Consider the following 20,189-nt stretch of genomic DNA (forward strand, 5'->3'; position numbering starts at 1 on the left):
TCTATCCACTTTCTCGAGGCAAGCAGGGATGCGAGTGCGTGCAAACACACACACACACACACACACACACACACACACACACACACACACACACACACAACCTCTCCATCCCCACCAAACCCATCTGCAGGACCTGACTGGGGCCCTCTGGGTGAAGAGGATCGTGTTTAGATACTCTAAAAGGATGGGTTGTAGGAGGAAAAGAAGCAGACAAAGGCATCCTCTACAAAAACATAACTGAAAATATAAATACAAGCTACTAGTAACCCAGCAGGATATCCTATTTGTTTTTCATAACAATGCTATGAGATAGGAGCCATTTTATTCCCACTTTACAGATAAGGCAACTGTAGCTCTGGGAGGTTAAACTTAACTTTACACATTTCTGAGGGTAATGTAGCTGGATTTCAAGTCTGGTCTGTCTCACCCCAAGCTCTTAATACGGTATTATGCTGAGCCTCGAGCAGCACCACATCCTGACATGGTTTCTGGACCATGGCAATTTCACCCCCACCCTCCCCACCCCCACCTGCTTGGACCTGACTCCTGAGTCTGCCTTTCTTCCTGGCTCAGTGCCAGGGCCAAGCTCCCTGCAATCCCTTGGGCTTCCTACTCCTTCCCCCAGCCCTGTTCTTTCCCCCTACTCCTCTTCATGTCTCTGAGTCCATCTCAAGGGCCCCTGCCTGGTCTTAACTGTAGCTCCAATTGCTCCCCCACCCAGCAGAGGCTGAGCTCCCAAAGCTGACTAGATGGACAGCTGTGCTGGGCTGCCAGCTCTAGAGGGAATCCCTGAGGGGCTTCAGGACGAGCCAGGGGGATGGAAGCCAGAATGTGCCTCCCTCACACTTACTGGCTGAGGAGCAGAGAGAAGGCTGGGGCTGCATGCCTGCAGAGGGGGCTGTTCTGTCCCGGGAGCTCCGTCCTTCAGGCACCGAGCTGCCATTCCCAGTGCGGAGCGGGGCAGCTAGCCAGCCAGGGCAGGGCAGGGCAAGGCAGAGCAGCCAAAACAAACAGAACAAGGCAGGTGAGCGAGCAAGCTGGACAGGACCCGAGCCCGTGGCACTGAAGAGCCGGGCAGACGACGCCTCGGACTGTGGACACTGGACCACGTCCCATGCCACCGCCTCTGCCAGCTGACAGCCCCAGGAAGGGGCACAGACCTGGGTTTGTGGCCTCCAGAGGAGCCTTCAAACAGCCTGTACAGAGACCCCTGCTCCTGAGAAAGGTGTTCTAGAGGGCAAGGCTACAAGGTTAAGAGCCCAGGTGTGGAGGAGCTGCTTACTCGGCCAGCATCCCCCAAAGTGAAATGATCTGACCTTAATCCCAGCACCCCTGGAGGCACTTCTTCACTGCCTTATACATTTACGCTTGTTTTTTTTTATTCTGATTACCAAAGCTTTGTTACTCTCTTATTGCCCCTGGGCACGCTCCCTCAGCTCTGTCCTGCAACATACCTCCAACTTTTCTGAGATCCTGACCTAAGGTCACTCACTGAAGGCAAAGGGAGCATTACTAGAAAGAGCAGGACACAGATTCTCAGGGGTCTGGCCTGCTGTGCCATGGCATACCCCCTGGCACTCCAGCCGGGTCCAAGCTTAAGCTGGTGGTCCTCACAGGACCACTGGGACATGGCCACATGTGGTTCTGATTCTCATTCACGCCAAGGCTTTGTGATGAGAGTGACCAACCCATCCCACTATGTCCAGGGCTCTGTTGGTTTTAAAACCAGAATTTCCACATCCTGAGAATCACCTCAGTCCTGGGGAAGTGGGGACGACTGGTCACCCTACTAATGGCTCATGACATCTGTAGGCTACTTCTGTGGGATGTCACGGCCGCAGCAGCAGCAACAGCAGGCACAGTTCTTTGAGCTCTGGGCCTGGAGAGGCTCAGGAGAAGCCCGAGTTTGGCTATCCTAGACATGGCCAAAGAAGAGAAGCCTCTTTCCCAGCCCAGCAACAGCAGACAAGGGCCTCGTATCTTGGCCCATGGTAAATAGGCTTTTATGCCAAACCCTCTCTTGGGGTATAAGGAGCCACAAATCTCAGTTCTGAGGGCAGATGAAGCAGGGGCCCCACTGGAGCCCAGGCGCTGGGGACACTGCTGGGGCCCCTTCCCCACCAAGGGTCGGCACCTACCTTTAAGGTCCTCATCTTCTGTGGTGGTATTGCAGCTCTCTGTGGAGCCCTGTAGGCCAAAAAGAACAAGTTTCTATACATTGAGGCCCTTGGAAACCAGAGGAGCCAAGCAGAACAAAAGCAGAATATGTGCTCCTATGGGAGCTGCAAGGAAAACTCAGAGGCTCTATAGCCGCCCTTGCCATGTGACTCTTAGACCACTCCAGATCCCCAAACACCCTCCCCAGTTTCCACCAACTCCGTACCTGTATCATTTATCCAGTTACTCAGGCTAAAACTTAGTCATTGTCTAGGTTTGATTTTATGTTGATTGTTTTCTTTCTCGCTTTCCCTCATATCTCAATTATCCAGTCTAATATCAAATCTGACAGTTTTACCTCCAAAATCCATCACGTGTCTTACCTCTTCTTATCAAATATATGACTCCAACCCCAAGTCCAAGATACCAACCTCTGGCACCTGAACTACTACCACGGCTGCCGGGTCTCCCTGCTTCTACACCTGCCTCCTCTCCCAAGTTCTTGCCTATAACATGGCCAGTTTTTCAAAGTGTAAATCAGCCTCCATTACTTCCCCTGCTAAGAACTTCCAACAGCTCTGTCAAGTCCTACAGAGCAGATCCTTCCTGCTCCTCCAGCTTCACCACCTTCCTGCCACTCTCGCCCTTGCTCACCATGCTCTGAGCCTGGATTTCTTCAGTCTCGTATCCATGCCCAGCTCTGGCCCTTGCATTGCCTCTGTCTAGGGCACTCTGTCCCAGCATCGGCCTGGCGGTCACCTTCCAGTCATTTAGTTTTTAGCTCAAATATTAACTCCTGAGGGAGGTTCTTCCCTGACCACTTAATTAAAGGCCCTATTCACTCTCTTATTTGCTTTGGGTCATTTTCTTCGTAACACTTATCACTACTGGATTTTATCTTATTTATTTGGTTTCTGGTTTATTACCTGCCTCCCTTTCACCTGTGGAGAGGAATTTCACCTTGTCACCTCTATAAACCAGAACTATGGATGGTCTGGACTCAATAAATATTTACCAATGATAGTGAAAATAAAAGACAAAGTTATTGAGGGCATAAAGGGAGAGGCAATGGAGAATGAATGCTCTTGGGTTTGATTATACCTTTTTTTTTTTTTTTTTTTTTTAGAGCCACACCCGTGGCATATGGAAGTTCCCAGGCTAGGGGTCAAATTGTAGCTGCAGCTGCTGGCCTACACTTCAGCCACAGAAACATGGGATCCGAGCCACATCTGTAACCTACACCACTGCTCATGGCAGTGCTGGATCCTTAACCCACTGAGCGAGGCCAGGGATTAAACCCAAGTCCTCATAGATATTAGTCAGGTTCGTTACTGCTGAGCCACAATAGGAACTGGTTATACTCTTCCCTCTGCTTTTCTAGCTAACATTTACTCTCATTTAAACTTCATAAGTCATAGAGGAAGATTTTATTATTATATCCTTAATTTACAGAGAGAAAACTGAGGTGCCAAGTGGGAGAGTCAATTGTCCAGGGGTCCAGGTCCAGAATGCAAACCCAGGGCTGTCTGGTTCTACAGCCTGACCTCAGAATCACTAAGGTGTGGCGTGCCCCAGTGGCTCAGTGGGCTAAGGATCTGGTGTTGTCACTGCTGTGTCTTGGGTTTGATCCCTGGCCCAGGAATTTCAGTGTATTGCTGGCGTGGTCAAGAAATTAAAAAAAAAAAAAATAAGTTCCCCTGGTGGCTCACTGGTAATGAAGTTGACTAGTATCCATGAGGATGCAGGTTCAATCCCTGGCCTCGCTCAGTGGGTTAAGGATCTGGTGTTGCCACAAGCTGTGGTGTAGGTTGCAGATGTGGCTCGGATCTGGCATTGCTGTGGCTGTGGTGTAGGCTGGCAGCTACAGTTCTGATCAGACCCCTAGCCTGGGAACTTCCATATGCCACAGGTGCAGCCCTAGAAAGTAAAAAAAAAATAAAAAAAGATTCACTATGGTATGATGTCCTTCCTGGGAACAGTGACAAACAGGCATGTGCTACCCCTAGCCTAGACTATGCAAACACCTTGAGCTTGCAGCCTGCAGGCCGCCATCTGCAGGACCCTTAGACCGTGTGACCCAGTCTGCTGTTTCCTGCTCACCTGGAAAGCAGGAGACCGGCTCAGGAACCACTCACCTTGATCCCATCTGTAGCATTGTGCACCACGGTGGTTTGAGGCTCCTGTGAGAGAAGATGAAAATTACCCTCCAGACCTGAGGACAGACCTACAGACAGCTCCTCCCTGAGGGACCCCACCCTTGCCCCAGTACCCTCGTACACTGACCCTATGATGACTACTGAGGCCTGCTTGCCAACCATTCTCAGAAGACAAAATATCCTGGCTCAAATGGGTCCCAAGCAGCTGCAAGCCCCAGACTTCAGGGACAGCACTGGCTGGTAAGGAGGAGAAGGCTGGCACTTAATGGAAGCAGGTACTGGGGGAGCCAAGGACAAGGGCCTCTGTTCCTGATTCTTACTGGATCTGAGTGTTTTTCCCCCCATAGGACAAGTACACTGGAGGAGCTGCAGGGTTGGGGGCACAGGCCAGGCCCTGCCAAGTGTTCATCAGTGGTGTGCGGGAGGCTGGGGTACAAGGTGAGTGGACTAAGATCTCTCAGAAAGACCAGCATGGTCCACGGCAAGCTGAGCCCAGAGAGCTGCCTGCTTCACCTAGAGTTCCTGTCCCTACAGCACCACAGCAGGCAGCACAGGAGGCGGCAGGAAGGAGGAGGAGGAGCAGGCACAATCCCCCCTCCCTCTCTCCCAATCACTCCCTTGCTAACTCTAGCTCTGGCCACCAGAGGGAGCTCTGAGAGCGCACAGTGCCTCTTGGCTGAGCCCAGACAGAACATGGGCAGCCCAGGGCTCTCCAGGAGCCCAGAGACCTCAGCACCATGTAGAGGTGGAGGACCCCTATTCATGGCTTTGCAAGGGAGAGGCTGAGGCAGATTTTACAAGGAGGCCTCCAAGAACCGATGAGTAGATCCCAAGAAAGCTCCTACCCTCTCCTTTTAGAAACAACTCACCTTCCCTGCCCTCACAGCAGACCCATCGGGGGCCCAGCCTGGGGCTGGGAGGTTTAGCTGAGAGCCCTGATCACTCTTTCCCAAGAGCAAAAGGAGCAGGAGCAGCAGTTGTGCCATGCAGGAAGGAGCATGGCCAAGCGGGACAGTGAGGGGGAAGGGGCCTGGGGGGCAGTACACAAAGCAGTTTGCTCTACGGGGATGAGAAAGCAGAAGGGCCCATGAGGCCTGGGAGGGAGGGCAAGAAGAGGAAGCAGGAAGGAGCGGGGGGGGGGGGGGGGGGGGGGGCAGCGGGGGGCAGGGGCGGAGAAGCCGTAGTCAGGAGGTACCATGGCCGTCTGCAAGGGCGCAGGCTCTTGGGCTGGGCTTACGAGACTGTTTTTGTTGTTGCTCTGTGGCTGAGACAAGAAAATAGATGGTTTAGTTCCTCTAGAGTCACCAAAGCCTCTCAGATTCAACTCCCAGACCTCCCTTGCCCCCAGGCCTGCCCGGAGGAGCTAGGCCTGAGGTGGCCTTCATGACACTATGGGAAGGGAGCCGTGGTTGGAGAGATGATCAGAGGAGATTACTTGGAGGGACTCAGAGACCTAGCCCCCGAGGCACCCTCAAGGGGGGATGAGCCCAAAGACTCATCCAGAAAGCATCTCTCCAGAAAGCTCTGCTTATACCAGGTGCTATGTCAGTGCACAATCAAACTTCACCCAAAGAATTCTGGATCTTTTCACTTTATAGGGGGAATGGAGTGTGGTTTATAAGAAAGCAGAACAAAATTCAGAAACTCTGGGTCCCCTAACTGTGGGCAGTCTCCTGCTGTCCTTTCAACCTGCCACCCTCATTTCCTTCTCCTTAAAACACCAGATTGAAGCCTGATCTGAAAAGAAGAGGAATAAGAAGAGGAAGAAAACCTGGCCTAGGAGAGGGTGTCCAGAGAGGAGGGGGTGGAATTTGACTCTAGATATAAAACATGCCTACTGACCCCAAGGAGCAGAAACAGGGTTGTGCTGTTGGCCTTTTTGCCTGATAAATCTTAAGACTTGGTCAGCTGGGAAAGAGGGCAGAGCTACAAGGAGCAGTAGGTGAATCTAGGCAGGGGCTCGGCAGCAGTCCCAGAACCCAGTCCCTGGGAAAGAGCAGACTGCTCAGCAGGCTGACACTCCCCACAGCAGCAGACTCGTGGGATACCTCCTCGCATTTCAAAACATCACACTGAGTGGCACAGCAAGGGTGGGTCGGGGGAGGATGGCAAGGGAGGAAGGAGGCCAGTCTCCAGGACAAGGAGTCATACTGATGCTCTCTGCCTCCTGCAATCCCCTAACCAATACACTCAGACTCACTGGGAGTCCCAGTGGAGCTGGCGGCCACTGAGGAGCAGCCTGATGCCTGCAAATTCAACAAGCAGAGACAAGTGTAAGGCTACTGTCTCTGGGTGGGGTGCAAATGGGGGCACGCTGGCAGCTAGGATGTGCTGCTTCTCTCCTGAAACACATACAGAAAACCTACTCCTTCCTGCCTGGAGGCCTCTTTTATGGCCCCTTGGACCAGACCTGAAGCCACAATTTGCTGTAAGTTGAGATGTCCCCAAACCCAGGGCTAGGCATGGAACCTCAAGCCAGACAACCAAGTGCTACAAGACTCCATTGAACTCTACAAGCCGGAGAAGGGGGTCCCAGGAGCAGCCTAATTTCCACGTGAACTCTGCTCTCTTCTATTACCCCAGAAAAGAGCAGAGTCCTCCTAGTTCAGCTGCCAACGCAGACTGGTTAGGGCTCACTGGAGGAAGGTATTCTGTTCGCAAAGCCCAGGTAAGACCAAGACCCTGGCAGGGAGCCTATAAAACCTGCCATATCTGCAGAGAGCTCCGATGTTACCCAGATGGGCCCGCCTCTGGCTTTAAGAGATGGTTTCATAAAGATTCAGGCTGCCATGTTCCTCTGGGTGCCCTGTGTCCCATGAGAAAGAATATGTGCTCTCTGCAGCCTTTCAGAGGGTGGGAAGGATGAAACACTGGGCACAGCCTACTAATGGGCACTTGCATGGGGCAAAGGTCAGGAGAGCGAGGGTCAGAGCCCTGGGCCTATGACTGGCTTCTCCGCAAACCATGCAGAGGCCCACCAGCTGCCAGTCTGTGGGAAATGGCTGATCATGCCCGGTGAGCAGGGCCTCTCCCCACCTGGGCAGCAGTGAGTGAGGGTCTCCCCACAGGACTTGCTGCCTGGCCCTGAATCCCTATGAGCCTCACATCCTGCCCTGGGCTGCTGGGGCAGTCCAAGCTCTGCAGCAGGGGTGCCACATCACACTTTCCAATGCCCATTTTTTTAGGCCACCAGGCAACCTCGGGCAATGGCCCCCGTCTGGCAGGACAGGCCATGCCTGCCCACACAGCACAGACATGCAGTGAGGATGAGTGAAGCACACGCACATGGCAGAATGGGTTTGCGTGGCTGGCAGGCGGGCGCAGGCAGCATGGAGCGGGCAGATGGGTGGGCAGGCAAGGCTCACCATTAGGTGCACGCTGGAACTCGACTTCCTTTTCTGGACACACCACAGCGAAAGGGAAAGAGAATGGGAAAGAGGAGGTAAGAAGAGAAGGACAGAGACGCTGCAGGTTAGTGCACCAGCGTGGGCTCTGCCTCAGGAGAAAAGAGCAGAAGGAGGAGACCTGGAGTCCAGCACCAGAAAGGTTACAACAGCATCTAGATCAACAGGCACAGCAGACCCCGGGAGAGGAAGAACTCTTTGGCTGTCAGGTTCACAAACAGAGATTTAGTATATTGAGATATCTCAGCTTCGCTCAGAGAAAAAACTCTTAAAAGGAGATTAAGTCACAAGTAACATTTTGCTGCAAATTTACAGGTTGGGGTTTATGAGGCTAGCTCACCTATAGGATTATGTATTTTTCTCATTACTGGGTCTGCCTGAAATTCCGAGTGAGCAGCTATTAGGTAAAGAGCAAAAGCTAGTCTAGGTCATCCTCAGCTTTAACAACAGTTGACTTCTGAACCTAGACTTTTTCCACTGCACCCTTAAGCTGCTTTTCAGATAAAGATGTTGAGCTTTTGAAAATCATCCAACAAATATTAAATTTGGCCTCCCTTTCTTTGTTGGTATGGCCATGCACATTTATATGATTTCAATGTTTTATTGCATTTTATAATTAGGAAGCAATGGAAAAACAGGAGTGCTGGTGATTAAAAGTGCAGAGATCACACAGACACAAAGGTGTCAACCACGGGGAATGCTCAAAGCAGTGATGCCTTAACCTCAAGTAGATGCTTACGGACTTTACGTTCAGATGTAAAACAAGAACACAACAATAAAGACCACACAGAACACTGAAAATACATCCTAGAAGATTGTGTCTAAAAGGTGAAAGGTAATTAATTTTATCATTTAATTTTTTTTTTTTTTGGTCTTTTTGCCTTTTCTAGGGCCGCTCCTACAGCACATGGAGGTTCCCAGGCTAGGGGTCTAATCAGAGCTGTAGCCTCTGGCCTAGGCCAGAGCCACAGCAACGCCATATCCGAGCCCCGTCTTCAACCTACACCACAGCTCATGGCAACGCCAGATCCTTAACCCACTGAGCAAGGCCAGGGATCAAACCCGCAACCTCATGGTTCCTAGTCAGATTTGTTAACCACTGAGCCACGATGGGAACTCCTTATCTTTAAATTTTTAAAACTCTTTTAATTTTTTGTTTTTTTAGGGCTGCACCCTCAGCATATGGAGGTTCCCAGGCTAGGGGTCTAATCAGAGCTGTAGCTGCCGGCCTACATCAGAGCCACAGCAACTAGAGATCTGAGCCACATCTGCAATCTACACCACAGCTCATGGCAATGCTGGATCCTTAACCCACCGAGTGAGGCCAGGGATTGAACCCAAGAACTCATGGATATTAGTCGGGTTCATCAACTGCTGAGCCACAATGGGAATTCTAGGCGAAAGGTAGTTAAGAATTTTATAATTTGCTCACTGGGAAAGAGAAGTCTCCTTGGAACATGTCTGTCATTTGACTATTGCATATTCCTCTAACGAAACCCAACAAATGCTTACTTGAGGGCTGTGTGGTGAACACAGATAAATGTTCCCACCCTCAAGAGGCTGACATTCTACTTGAGAGGTCATTTTTGAGAATGCATTCTATCCAAAAGAAGGGGACTACAAGTATTTAAAAGAATGGTCCACAATTTAGAATGAGATCTAAAAAAAAAAGAGAGAAATCTAAACACAATGAGGCCTCTTGCTTTAGCCTTTCATATGTGGCCACATGTGAGATTTTTACTTCCGAATTATCCCAAAAAAGAGGGAGCTGCTTTACATTCATTATACACTTTTCCCTATATCCAACTAGAGCAGCAACACTTTGCAGGTCTCTATCTTACTTGTCTTGGTAATCTCCATGGTGCCCCCCCCCCCCCCCCCCGTAAAAAAAATGCCTTAAAATCAGCATATGGTCAGCAAATGTCTGCTTGAGTTAAACTGGGTTTGTTGACTCTGGTTTTTCCCCAGGCTAAAGCAGAGCACAGGTTTCTAACTTGCCCAGAATCACAGCAGTGAAAACTCTGCAGGGGCACAGACCAGGGCCTGTCTTACTGGCAAAGGCCATGCAGGTCACTTTCACCTAGACCCTGCCTTGGGCAGAGCACTTTCTGCCCTCTGCTTCAATGAATGGGGAATAAGCTTCCAACTTGTTCCCACCTGGCGCTCTTACTCCTGTGATGTCCTGTATGAAAACCTGAGATAATCCCTTCTACTCACAGGTTAGTTTCTACCAGGTGAGCAGACTTCTTTCATTTTCTCTCTCCATCCCTTCAGGGTTTTGCCCTCAGCCATGCACAGCTGGCCTCTTTCACAGGCACCTTGCAGCACTGTTTAATTACTAGATCATTTTAGAGAACCACACTTATGTTTAAAAATTAAATATTAAAAATTTTAAACCAGAAAAAGGTTCAAGCCTCTTTTCCACCCTTAAAACAAATATTCAAACAGTACTTAGGGAAAATAACAGTATCTCTGTCTTCCTTCTTTTTTCTTTTCCCTCCCTTCCTCTTATTTCTTTTCTTCCTCTCTCTCTAAGACAGGACAGCCATTGTTGCCTGGGAATAGCAGAATGTACAAGCTGTCCTCAGCCAAGGATCCCTGAAGCCTTGTCCTCACAAGTGGCTCTCGAGTACACTTCCACAGACCCTGTGTCACTGGCAACTACCTTCAAAAAACCTACCCAGAACCTGAGGTCTCCAAATTCAAGTGTACAAGGCAGACTCACAGCTCAAACCAATACTAATATTCAAGTATCTTGTATAACCATTTGGACAGCAAGAAAGAAAGCTCCCTATGGACTTTAAGCAGCAGGAACTGGGGAAGGGAGCTGGGCAAAGAGGATGTAATCTAAAAGAAAGATCCAGGATGCTGACAGCTCAAGTTCCTCAGAGAAGCTTCATAGGCCTCTTTCATAATACAGGCTATCACCTTGACTTTTAAGAGGGCCCAGAAAAACTGACACCTTGCCTTGTCTTTTCCTTCCCCTTTCACCTACTTTCATCCACTCACGTTTATTATCATATACTTGTTTGTTTGTTTCTTTCTTTCTTTGTCTTTTTAGGGCCATACCCGTGGCATATGGAGGTTCCCAGGCTAGGGGTCGAGTCGGAGCTGTAGCCGCCAGCCTATGCCACAGCCACAGCAATGAGGGAACTGAGCTGCGTCTGCAACCTACGCCACAGCTCGTGGCAACGCGAGTTCGATAACCCAATGAGCAAGGCCAGGGATCGAACCTGCACCCTAATGGATGCTAGTCAGATTCGTTTCTGCTGAGCCATGGGAACTCCTACACACTTGTTTCTGATTACAAAAGGTCTGTAGCCACATCACAAGCAATTTGGAAAAGAGAAATGTAGGAAAAAAAACACTCATGGTCCTATCTTGCTAGGCTTTCTGTATCCGATTTAAACATATCACTGTAAGCTATACACAGGTTTATGCCTTACTTTTTTTTTTTTTTTGTCTTTTTGCTATTTCTTGGGCCGCTCCCACGGCATATGGAGATTCCCAGGCTAGGGGTCCAATCGGAGCTGTAGCCACCGACCTACACCAGAGCCACAGCAACTTGGGATCCGAGCCACATCTGCAATCTACACCACAGCTCATGGCAACACCAGATCGTTAACCCACTGAGCAAGGGCAGGGACCAAACCCACAACCTCATGATTCCTAGTCGGATTCGTTAACCACTGCGCCACGACGGGAACTCCGTACTTTTTTTAATGCCTTATTTTTTTCTCTTTTTTTAGCCATGCCATGGCATGCGGAAGTTCCCAAGCCAGGGATCGAACCCACACCACAGCAGTGACAATACAGGATCCTTAACCTCTAGGCCACCAGGGAACTCTCTAATTCCTTAATTTTAAAATAAATAGTATTTTGATTTTTACTCTGATATCAAAGTAATGCACAGTCTGGAGTTCCCATCGTGGCTCAGTGGAAACAAATCTGACTAGTATCCATAAGGATGCAGGTTCGATCCCTGACCTCGCTCAGTGGGTTAAGGATCTAGCATTGCCACGAGCTGTGGTGTAGGTTGCAGACATAGCTTGGAGCCTGTGTTGCTATGCCTGTGGTGTAGGCTGGCAGCTGTAGCTCCAATTGCACCCCTACCCCGGGAACATCCATATGCTGCAGGTGGTAGCCCTAAAATGGAAGAAAAAAAAAGTAATGCATGGTTTTGGTGAAAAATGTAGAAAATACAGAAAAACGTATGATATAAAACTTTCCCAAATTCCTGGAGTTCCCGTCATGGCACAGTGGTTAACGAATCTGACTAGGAACCATGTGGCTGCAGGTTCAATCCCTGGCCTTGCTCAGTGGGTTAAGGATCTCGCGTTGCCATGAGCTGTGGTGTAGGTTGCAGACTCGGCTTGGATCTTGAGCTGCTGTGTCTCTGGCGTTGGCCGGCGGCTGCAGCTCTGATTCGACCCCTAGCCTGGGAACCTCCATATGCCGAGGGAGCGGCCCTAGAAGAGGCAAAAAGACAAAAAAAAAAAAGTTTCTCAAATTCCCATCACCCAATGACGTTACTATTAACACTTCAGTGGGTTTTCTCCTGAGTTTTTTCCTATCCACATATAATATACTGAATATAATCCATAAGTACTTTGTTTTTTTAAACAAAATTTAGACAGCAGTGTATGTAATGCCCTATATCCCACTTTTTTTTTTTTTTTTTGGTCATCTTTTGTCTTTTTAGGGCCACATCTGTGGCACATGGAGGTTCCCAAGCTAGGGGTCAAATTGGAGCTACAGCTGCCGGCCTACACCATAGCGATAGCCACACCTGATCCAAGCTGCATCTGCGACCTACAGCACAGTTCATGGCAATGCTGGGATCCTTAACCCACTGAGCAAGGCCAGGGATTGAACCCGCATTCTCATGGTTCATTAGCCACCAAGCCATGACGGGAACTCCTCTTTTTATTAAAGTATAGTTGACAATGTGTCAATTTCTGCTCTACAGTAGAGTGACTCATTTATATACACATACATTCTTTATTTATTTATTTATTTTTTATTTTATTTTTTTTGTCTTTTTGGCTTTTCTAGGGCCGCTCTCGAGGCATATGGAGATTCCCAGGCTAGGGGTCTAATCGGAGCTGTAGCCACTGGCCTACGCCAGAGCCACAGCAACTCGGGGATCCGAGCTGCGTCTGCAACCTACACCACAGCTCACGGCAACGCCGGATCGTCGACTCACTGAGCAAGGCCAGGGATCAAACCCGAAACCTCATGGTTCCTAGTCGGTTTCGCTAACCACTGCGCCACAACGGGAACTCCACATTCTTTTTTTAATATTATTTTCCATCATGGTCTATCCCAGGAGATTAGATAGTTTCCTGTGCTATTCAGTAAGACCTTATTATTTATCCATTCTAAATGTAAGAGTTTGCATCTACTAACCCCAAATTCCCAGTCCATCCCACTCTCCCCACCCCCATAATCCTTCATAACCACAGGTCTCTTCTTTATGTCTATGAGTCTGTTTCTGTTTTATACATGGGTTCATTTGTGCCATATTTTATATTTTACTTTTTTGGCCACACTCGTGGCATATGGAAGTTCCTGGGCCAGGGATCAAGTCTGAGCTGCAGGTGCAACCTATGCTACAGCTGCAGCAACACTAGATCCTTAACCTGCTGTGCTACAGCAGGAACTCCATGTGCTAAATTTTATTTTATTTATTTTTATTTTTTTTTTGTCTTTTTGCCATTTCTTGGGCCGCTCCTGTGGCATATGGAGGTTCCCAGGCTAGGGGTCTAATCGGAGCTATAGTCACCGGCCTACGCCAGAGCCACAGCAACGTGGGATCTGAGCCGAGTCTGCAACCTACACCACAGCTCATGGCAACGCCGGATCGTCGACCCATTGAGCAAGGCTAGGGATCGAACCCGCAACCTCATGGTTCCTAGTCGGATTCGTCAACCACTGCGCCACGACGGGAACTCCTCCGTGTGCTATATTCTAGATTCCACATATAAATGATATCACATAGTATCTGTCTTTCTCTTTCTGACTTACTTCACTTGGTATGATACCTGTATCCCACTTTTTAATACAAAATATTTCTGTCATTATATAGTCATAAAAACTAATAACTTTGTAACGGTTCATTAGATTTAGTGTAATTATTTAGTCATTATCTTGCTGGCTTTTGAGGTTGTTTCCCATCTTTTTATAGTTAAAAATAATGTCATGTTGAACATCTTGCTGCTTTCAGTTTTTCCATGTTTTTTTTTGAATGATTCCTTTAAGACAAATTCCCAGAAGCAGAACTAAAGGGTAAAAATGGAACATTTTTATGGCTTTTTGACACAAAGGCTGCTTTAGGAGGGGTTATTCAGATTTACACCACTATGACCAACTTAAGAGTCAAAAATTGGTACCTTGCTGCAACCAGCATTTCTCTGACACCAGTGAGGCTAAACATCCACATTTGTTAACCCATTCTACTTCCACTTTTCAGATTGTCAGCTCATCTTCTTTGACCACTTATCTGCTGGGTTTTAGGGGGTATTCTTATTTATTAGAGAAAGCATTTTTATATAAAAATAATATTAGCTCACTGCATCACACCTGCTGTGAATTATTTTCCCCAAACTGTCTCTTGGTGGCATCTGAGTTTTGGTTGGTCATGCCCTTCTTAAACACTTGCATCTTTTGTGTGGTGTGTGTGTGTGTGTGTGTGTTTGTGTGTGTGCGCGCGCATTCTAGGGCTGCACCTGCAGCATATGGAAGTTTCCAGGCTAGGGGTTGAACAGGAGCTACAGCTGCCGGCCTATGCCACAGCTATGGCAACGCCAGATCCGAGCTGAGTCTGCCACCTATACTATAGCTCATGGCAACACTGGATCTTTAATCCACTGAGCAAGGCCACAGATCGAACTTACATCCTCATGGATCCTAACTGGGTTCGTTAACAGCTGAGCCATGACGGGAACTCCCAGCAACTTATTTTTTTAAATTTTCAGGGCCACACCCACAGCATATGGAAGTTCCCAGGCTAGGGGTTGAATAGGAGCTGCAGCTGCCAGCCACAGCCACGGCCACATGGGACCCAAGCCGCATCTGCAACATACACCACAGCTCACAGGAATGCTGGATCCTTACCCCACTAAGCAGGGTCAGGGATTGAACCCACGTCCTCATGTATACTAGTCAGGTTCATTAACTGCTAAGCCACAACCAGGAACTCCAACACTTGCATTTTAGCCTCTGGTCCCACAATTATATTCAAAGTCTTTTTTTCAAGCATAAAAGTCATTTATGGAGCATCTGTGGCATAGGGAAGTTCCCAGGCCAAGGATCAAATCCAAGCTGTGACCTATACCACAGCTGCAGCAATGCCAGAGCCTTAACCCCGTGTCAGGCTGGTGGTCAAACTGGAGCCTCCACAGAGACAAGCCAGATCATTAACCCACTGGTCACAGCAGGAACTTCAACCCTTTCTACTTTTAATTTTCTTTTCTTCACCCTACACCCAGATGATAATAAATCCTAGTTGATACCTCTGTATTTTAGTTCCTACCCTTTTCTATTCACCAAGTCTTTCAAACACATACTTAGCCAAGTCTTTCAAACACATCACTCTTAACCTTCTCTGGTCAGTGGGCTAGTGTTTCCTAGGGTCTCACACACAAACCCCTAATTCCTCTGCCCAACCAGACCAACCCAGCTGCTTTTTTAATATCCCTCTACCACATACCCAGTGAACCAGCTGGGCAGAGATCATCAATATGTACTAAAATAAAATAAAATAAAATATGTATTTTTCATTTTTAAGTTACAGAAGTAATATATTTCCTTTTTAAAGAAAATACATGTGTACACAGTAAAAACAAAAGGTGTATCTCCCCACGCTGTCTCCAATTCCATTGTCTGAAGGCAATCACTGACTTGGTTCCAATCTTCCTACATCCATTTAGCTTTCTCCAATGAGGTTTTTCCCAGAAGCTTCCTGGACTGAACCATCTACTATTTACTATTTACGAATACCATTTACTATTCAGTTCTTGGCTCATTCCAGGTGTGTCCATCTTCCTTTTCAATTAACCTCACTACTTCCCAAGGCTGGGTGAAACCGGCTTCTCCGCTTATACCTCTTGTGTGTCCCTAGAACTGAGTGTGGCACTGGACCTCTGATAGGTACTTAATACTTTGTAAAGACTGAGTCTAACTTCTTCCCCAGATAGAAAGACGCAAAATCTCTATCTAAACCTGCCACCTTTTCCTAATTTGGCTCCACTCATCTAGCTCACAGCCCTGCAACTAGGGGGCTGCCCATCAACCCCAGCTCCATGTTGGCAAATGTGTGCAGAGCGCAAGCTCCCCTCCTTAGGGCAGATGTACACAGAAGCAGACATGCAGAGAATGAAGGGGGTGGGTAGGGAATGGGGCACACAGGTCTACCTCAGCTGGGGATATAAGATCCTGGGGAAAGGCCTAATTTCAGCTTTTGTTGGAATTTAAAGGTTTGCATAATAAGGCTTTGAAAGTCTCTGTGGTATTAATTGGTAGGCTTCAAGAAAACATGAACTCCTGCCCAATGCCCTGGCCCTAGGACCCTTCCTGGCCCCAAAGCATCTATAGAACACCTTGGGCCGTGTGAGGACCCCTCTACCTTGGCCGAGCAGCCAGCCACTCCCACTAGGCTTCCTGCTCTGTGGGCTCCTGTCCCCTCCTCTTGCCCTGACTCCCCAGGCAAAGTTCCCTCACTAGACAGAAATGAGTTGATCTACCACGCCCCTCGCCTGTTCCTGAGGCGCCTATGCCTTGAGAAAGTTTTAAGATGCTTTCACCCAGTGGTATCTGAGCTGGGTTTGGAAAGCACGTTGGAGATAAAAAAAAAGAACAAAAGGATAGTAGTGTTAGGTGCCAAGCCCTCTACCCTGAGTCACCCAGGCAACCTTTGCTTTCATTTGATTGAATGGGTTTATGCTTTAAAAAGAAAAAGAAAAAAAGATTAACCAAATGACCTAAAAAACCCCACAAAAAACCCGATTAAGTCAAGCCCTGGAGATGAGACCCAAGTCTGGAGGTCAAGTTCAGGATTCACCTCTAGTAAACAATTGTTTGGATCATGTCCCCTGAGTCTTTCCAATCAGGCTAGGATCAAGCGAAACACGTATCTCTCTGCCCTCTCAGGCCAGTGGAACCTGCTGTTCTGAGCACAGAGGTTTCCGGTTTAAAGCAGAAAAGCAAGGATAGGAAGGTTCCTGGGGAAAGGGGGAACAAGGTGCCAAGGAGTCCCGGGAGTGACTGTTGGGAGAGAGAGGCCAGTCTTGGGCTGGTGGAGTGCAGATACCTACCTTGACACCGCCATCCGACTTCTTGTTCAATAGGCTTTTGGCAGCTGTGAAAACAAAGAGGAAAATCAAGTCTCTGGCATTGTACCCTCTCCCCAACCTGAAGTCTGACAGCTGGATCCGCAAGAGACTGATGTATCTGACAAGGGGGCCAGGAGTCTCATGAAACCCCTAGAAGAGACCCGTCCTGGTGCCCCAAAGCAAGAAGGGCATCTCAAGCAGCATCGGGCCCTCAGGGTGGCACCCCAGGATCTCCTCTGCTGTGGAAGAGGGCTCAGCAGAAACAGGGACACTGCGTTTAGGAGGAGAAACCACATTCAATATTGGAGCTGCCTGGGCCATTGGGAACTCTGCCTTTGACAGCTTCCACCTAGGCCTGGAAGCAGAGTGCCAGGGTGAAAGGGGAGGGCTTGGTCCCTAGATACCACGGAGATTCTCAGGATGGCCAAGCTGCAAGGATGCAAGACATCTCCCGAGTGTTCTCAAGAAACAAGAGTGTCACAGTTCACGAAGGAGACCAGACGTGAGGACAGAAAGACACAGACACAGAGACCAGGACCACCTACAGGAGGGTTTTGCCAGGGGTTTGAAGTGGGCAGGTCCTCCCTGCCACCCTTTCCTCAGAGTCTACTCTCTGGACTCACTAAGCAGAAAGGACTGGGCAGAATAATGAGGTATTAAACAGAGATTCTAGCCAGGCACGGGGTGATGAGCTCTGCATTCGACATGTCGCTCCTGGGGCAACAGAGGCCACAGGAAGGTAGCAGGCAGTGGATGGAATATTCCAGGGAGATGGAATCAGTCCAACTCTCTGACCCACCTAGACTTTGCATCTTGGTTCTACTGCTTGCTGGTTGTAGAGTTACTTATTAACCTCTCTGAACCTCAGTTTCTTTATCTATAAAATGGGATCATGGCATGAAACGTGCTAGGCGGAGTGCTTGGCACACAGCAAGTACTCAGTAAGTGGTAACCATTGTCACTATTGCTGCTGCCAGTCTTTCTTTCAGGTGGCCATTCCTACCCAAGCTGGGTCTCCAGTGAGAATAAGTGTCCTTCTATCACAAGAATTCTGACCTCCAAAAATGGCCTTTGGGCCCATCTCCAGTTCATGCTGGGTGATCTGACACTTATTTTTTTCAACACGTTTACTACGCCTGACCACCTACTGTGTTAAATGCTTTACATATGTCAAAGTTCTTAACTCTGACTGCCCATTAGAATCACTTGGGACTTAAACAAACACAACTTTTCGTATGCCCATCCCATACCCTAGGAGGTCTGCTTTTATTTGCCTGGGGTGGGGTCCCAGCATCAGGATTTTTTTTTTTTTTTTAATTTTCTCATACAGGCTGGGTTGAGAGCCTTAGACATACACAATCTTAATCATCAGCATGTTATTTATTTTAGCCCCAATAGAGAGGTGAGGAAACTAAGCTTGGGAGAGCAAATGTGACCTGCTCAGGGTGTGGCAAGGCTAGGATCCAAACCCAAGGACAGCTGTCTGCACAGCTCCTGCACTTTACAGCCTTTCAGACCCAGAGGTCTGCAAATGCCAGACTTCACAATTTTGAGGGGTGTGGCTTCCCCATGGGGTCCCCACCAGTGCCACTGAGGGCTGGTCTTCACCCCGGGCACCTGCGGGCCCGCCTTGGCTACAGCCCTCACTGGCAGGCCAGGCTGTCGGGTGGGCGGCATCTGGAGAAAAGCCTCCTGCTGCCCAGCTCCACATCCCCAGGCTATTGCCTCCTGAGAGTTGGCAAGCGCCCAGCATGCATGGCTGGTTAGGGGGCTCTGAAACACCAATGCGCTTGCAGATGCCAAGTTAGGTGGTCCGTCTGGCATGCCCATCTCAGCCCACAAGCATGGGACTCGCCTCCCTGGTGCTCGGGCCTGGCATGCTGGCCCTCCTGGTGGGGTGGCAGGGAGCCGAGGCAGGCGGTCGGGGAGGACTCATGCCACGTACCTTGCCCGGCCAGGCCGGCGGCGCTCGCGGCAGGCGAGGCGGGGGCGGAGCTCTGCCTGCCAACTGAGGGGATACAGTCTCTCAGTGCACAGAGCTGCCGCCAAGCCACGGGGGCCAGTCAGCAGCGAGCATGCCCCAGCGCGAGGCAGGAACCCGCTGCCGCTGTGCACAGCGGGGTCCGGGCGGGCGGCGTGGCCAAGCCGGCCGAGCTGGGGGAGCAGAGGCACCGGAGGCAGGCTGGTGAGCAGGTGCGGCTGGCCCTGCAGCAGTCTGGGGACCTGAGAGGACTGGGCTCAGGGCAGAGGGAAGCCCACCTGTGCTGCAACCACTGGGGTGAGAGCCCGCAGATCAAGGCCTGACTGGGTGAGAGGCAGTGTCCTTTCTGAGGCTGCCCAGCCCTAGCTTAAGGCTATGAGGAGAGTAAGCCTCATCTGCAGACCTTCCTCCCGGGGGGACCTCAAGGAGGACATTTTCAGAGAGCCCGGAACAGAGCCGGTTCCTCAGGCCATATCCCAAAAGTAGCGAGACTGGCACTTGGGGCCTAGGAAGGAACCATGGCCCTTGTGCAGATAACTCACTGATGCTCCACAGCCCCCAAATCCTCAGGGGCACAGCTCACTTTCCCTCTTCAATTGAGCCAGTTGGCCAGAAGCTGTATCTCACAGCGCTCCAAGGGTATAGGTGCCCAGAAAGAAAACAAAGGCCACCGAAGCGATACATTCTAGAGGCCCTGATTTCACCATGAGCCAACGTGTTAGAAACCAGGGATAGGCTGAACCCTCTATTTCAACTCAGAAAACAGTCCAACTCATTCCTAAAGAAGCACACAAGTGCCCTTCCTGTTTGATTATACCTGTGGACACCTCTTTCTGCAGAAGCTTCTAGGGACAGGCTCTGACCTCGCCTGCCCCAGAGGCAGGACAGAAGAGGTCATCCTGGAATGCCTGCAGCATTTCTTTTTCTTTCTTTTTTTTTTTTGTCTCCTGAGCCAGGGCAAAGGGAGCGCAAAGGCCAAAGTCAAGAGAGGGACAGGAAGCTCTTTAGGGATCAGTGACAGTGCTGTGTCCTAACAGAGACCAAGTTCCTGAAACCAGGACACTGATTTCCTGAAATGGACGGGGAGAGGCTGATGCAGAGGCCGGAGGCCACGGGACAGGGCACATGCTATTGATTTCCGAGCAGCCTGTTTTCACAT

At 49.5% G+C, this 20,189-nt stretch overlaps 1 protein-coding gene across 20 annotated transcripts in view; it reads right to left on the reverse strand.

The window, feature by feature from the left end:
- Window positions 1-20,189, reverse strand: part of CAMK2G (calcium/calmodulin dependent protein kinase II gamma) — a 58,078-nt gene that overhangs the window by 5,934 nt on the left and 31,955 nt on the right. For 4 of the 20 annotated variants that reach the window (XM_047762828.1, XM_047762824.1, XM_047762839.1 and 1 more), the window contains 6 exons: window positions 18,995-19,057; window positions 17,032-17,075; window positions 5,509-5,577; window positions 4,293-4,337; window positions 2,139-2,187; window positions 851-964 (listed from right to left, as the gene is read on the reverse strand). In XM_047762828.1, the coding sequence (XP_047618784.1) occupies window positions 851-964; window positions 2,139-2,187; window positions 4,293-4,337; window positions 5,509-5,577; window positions 17,032-17,075; window positions 18,995-19,057 (384 nt within the window). Of the gene's footprint in view, window positions 1-850; window positions 965-2,138; window positions 2,188-4,292; window positions 4,338-5,508; window positions 5,578-7,678; window positions 7,712-17,031; window positions 17,076-18,994; window positions 19,058-20,189 lie in introns of all 20 variants that reach the window. The other 16 variants (XM_047762825.1, XM_047762840.1, XM_047762831.1 and 13 more) reach the window with 13 other exon arrangements.

The sequence above is a fragment of the Phacochoerus africanus genome, chromosome 15 (assembly GCF_016906955.1).
Source record: "Phacochoerus africanus isolate WHEZ1 chromosome 15, ROS_Pafr_v1, whole genome shotgun sequence".
Lineage (NCBI taxonomy): Eukaryota > Metazoa > Chordata > Mammalia > Artiodactyla > Suidae > Phacochoerus > Phacochoerus africanus.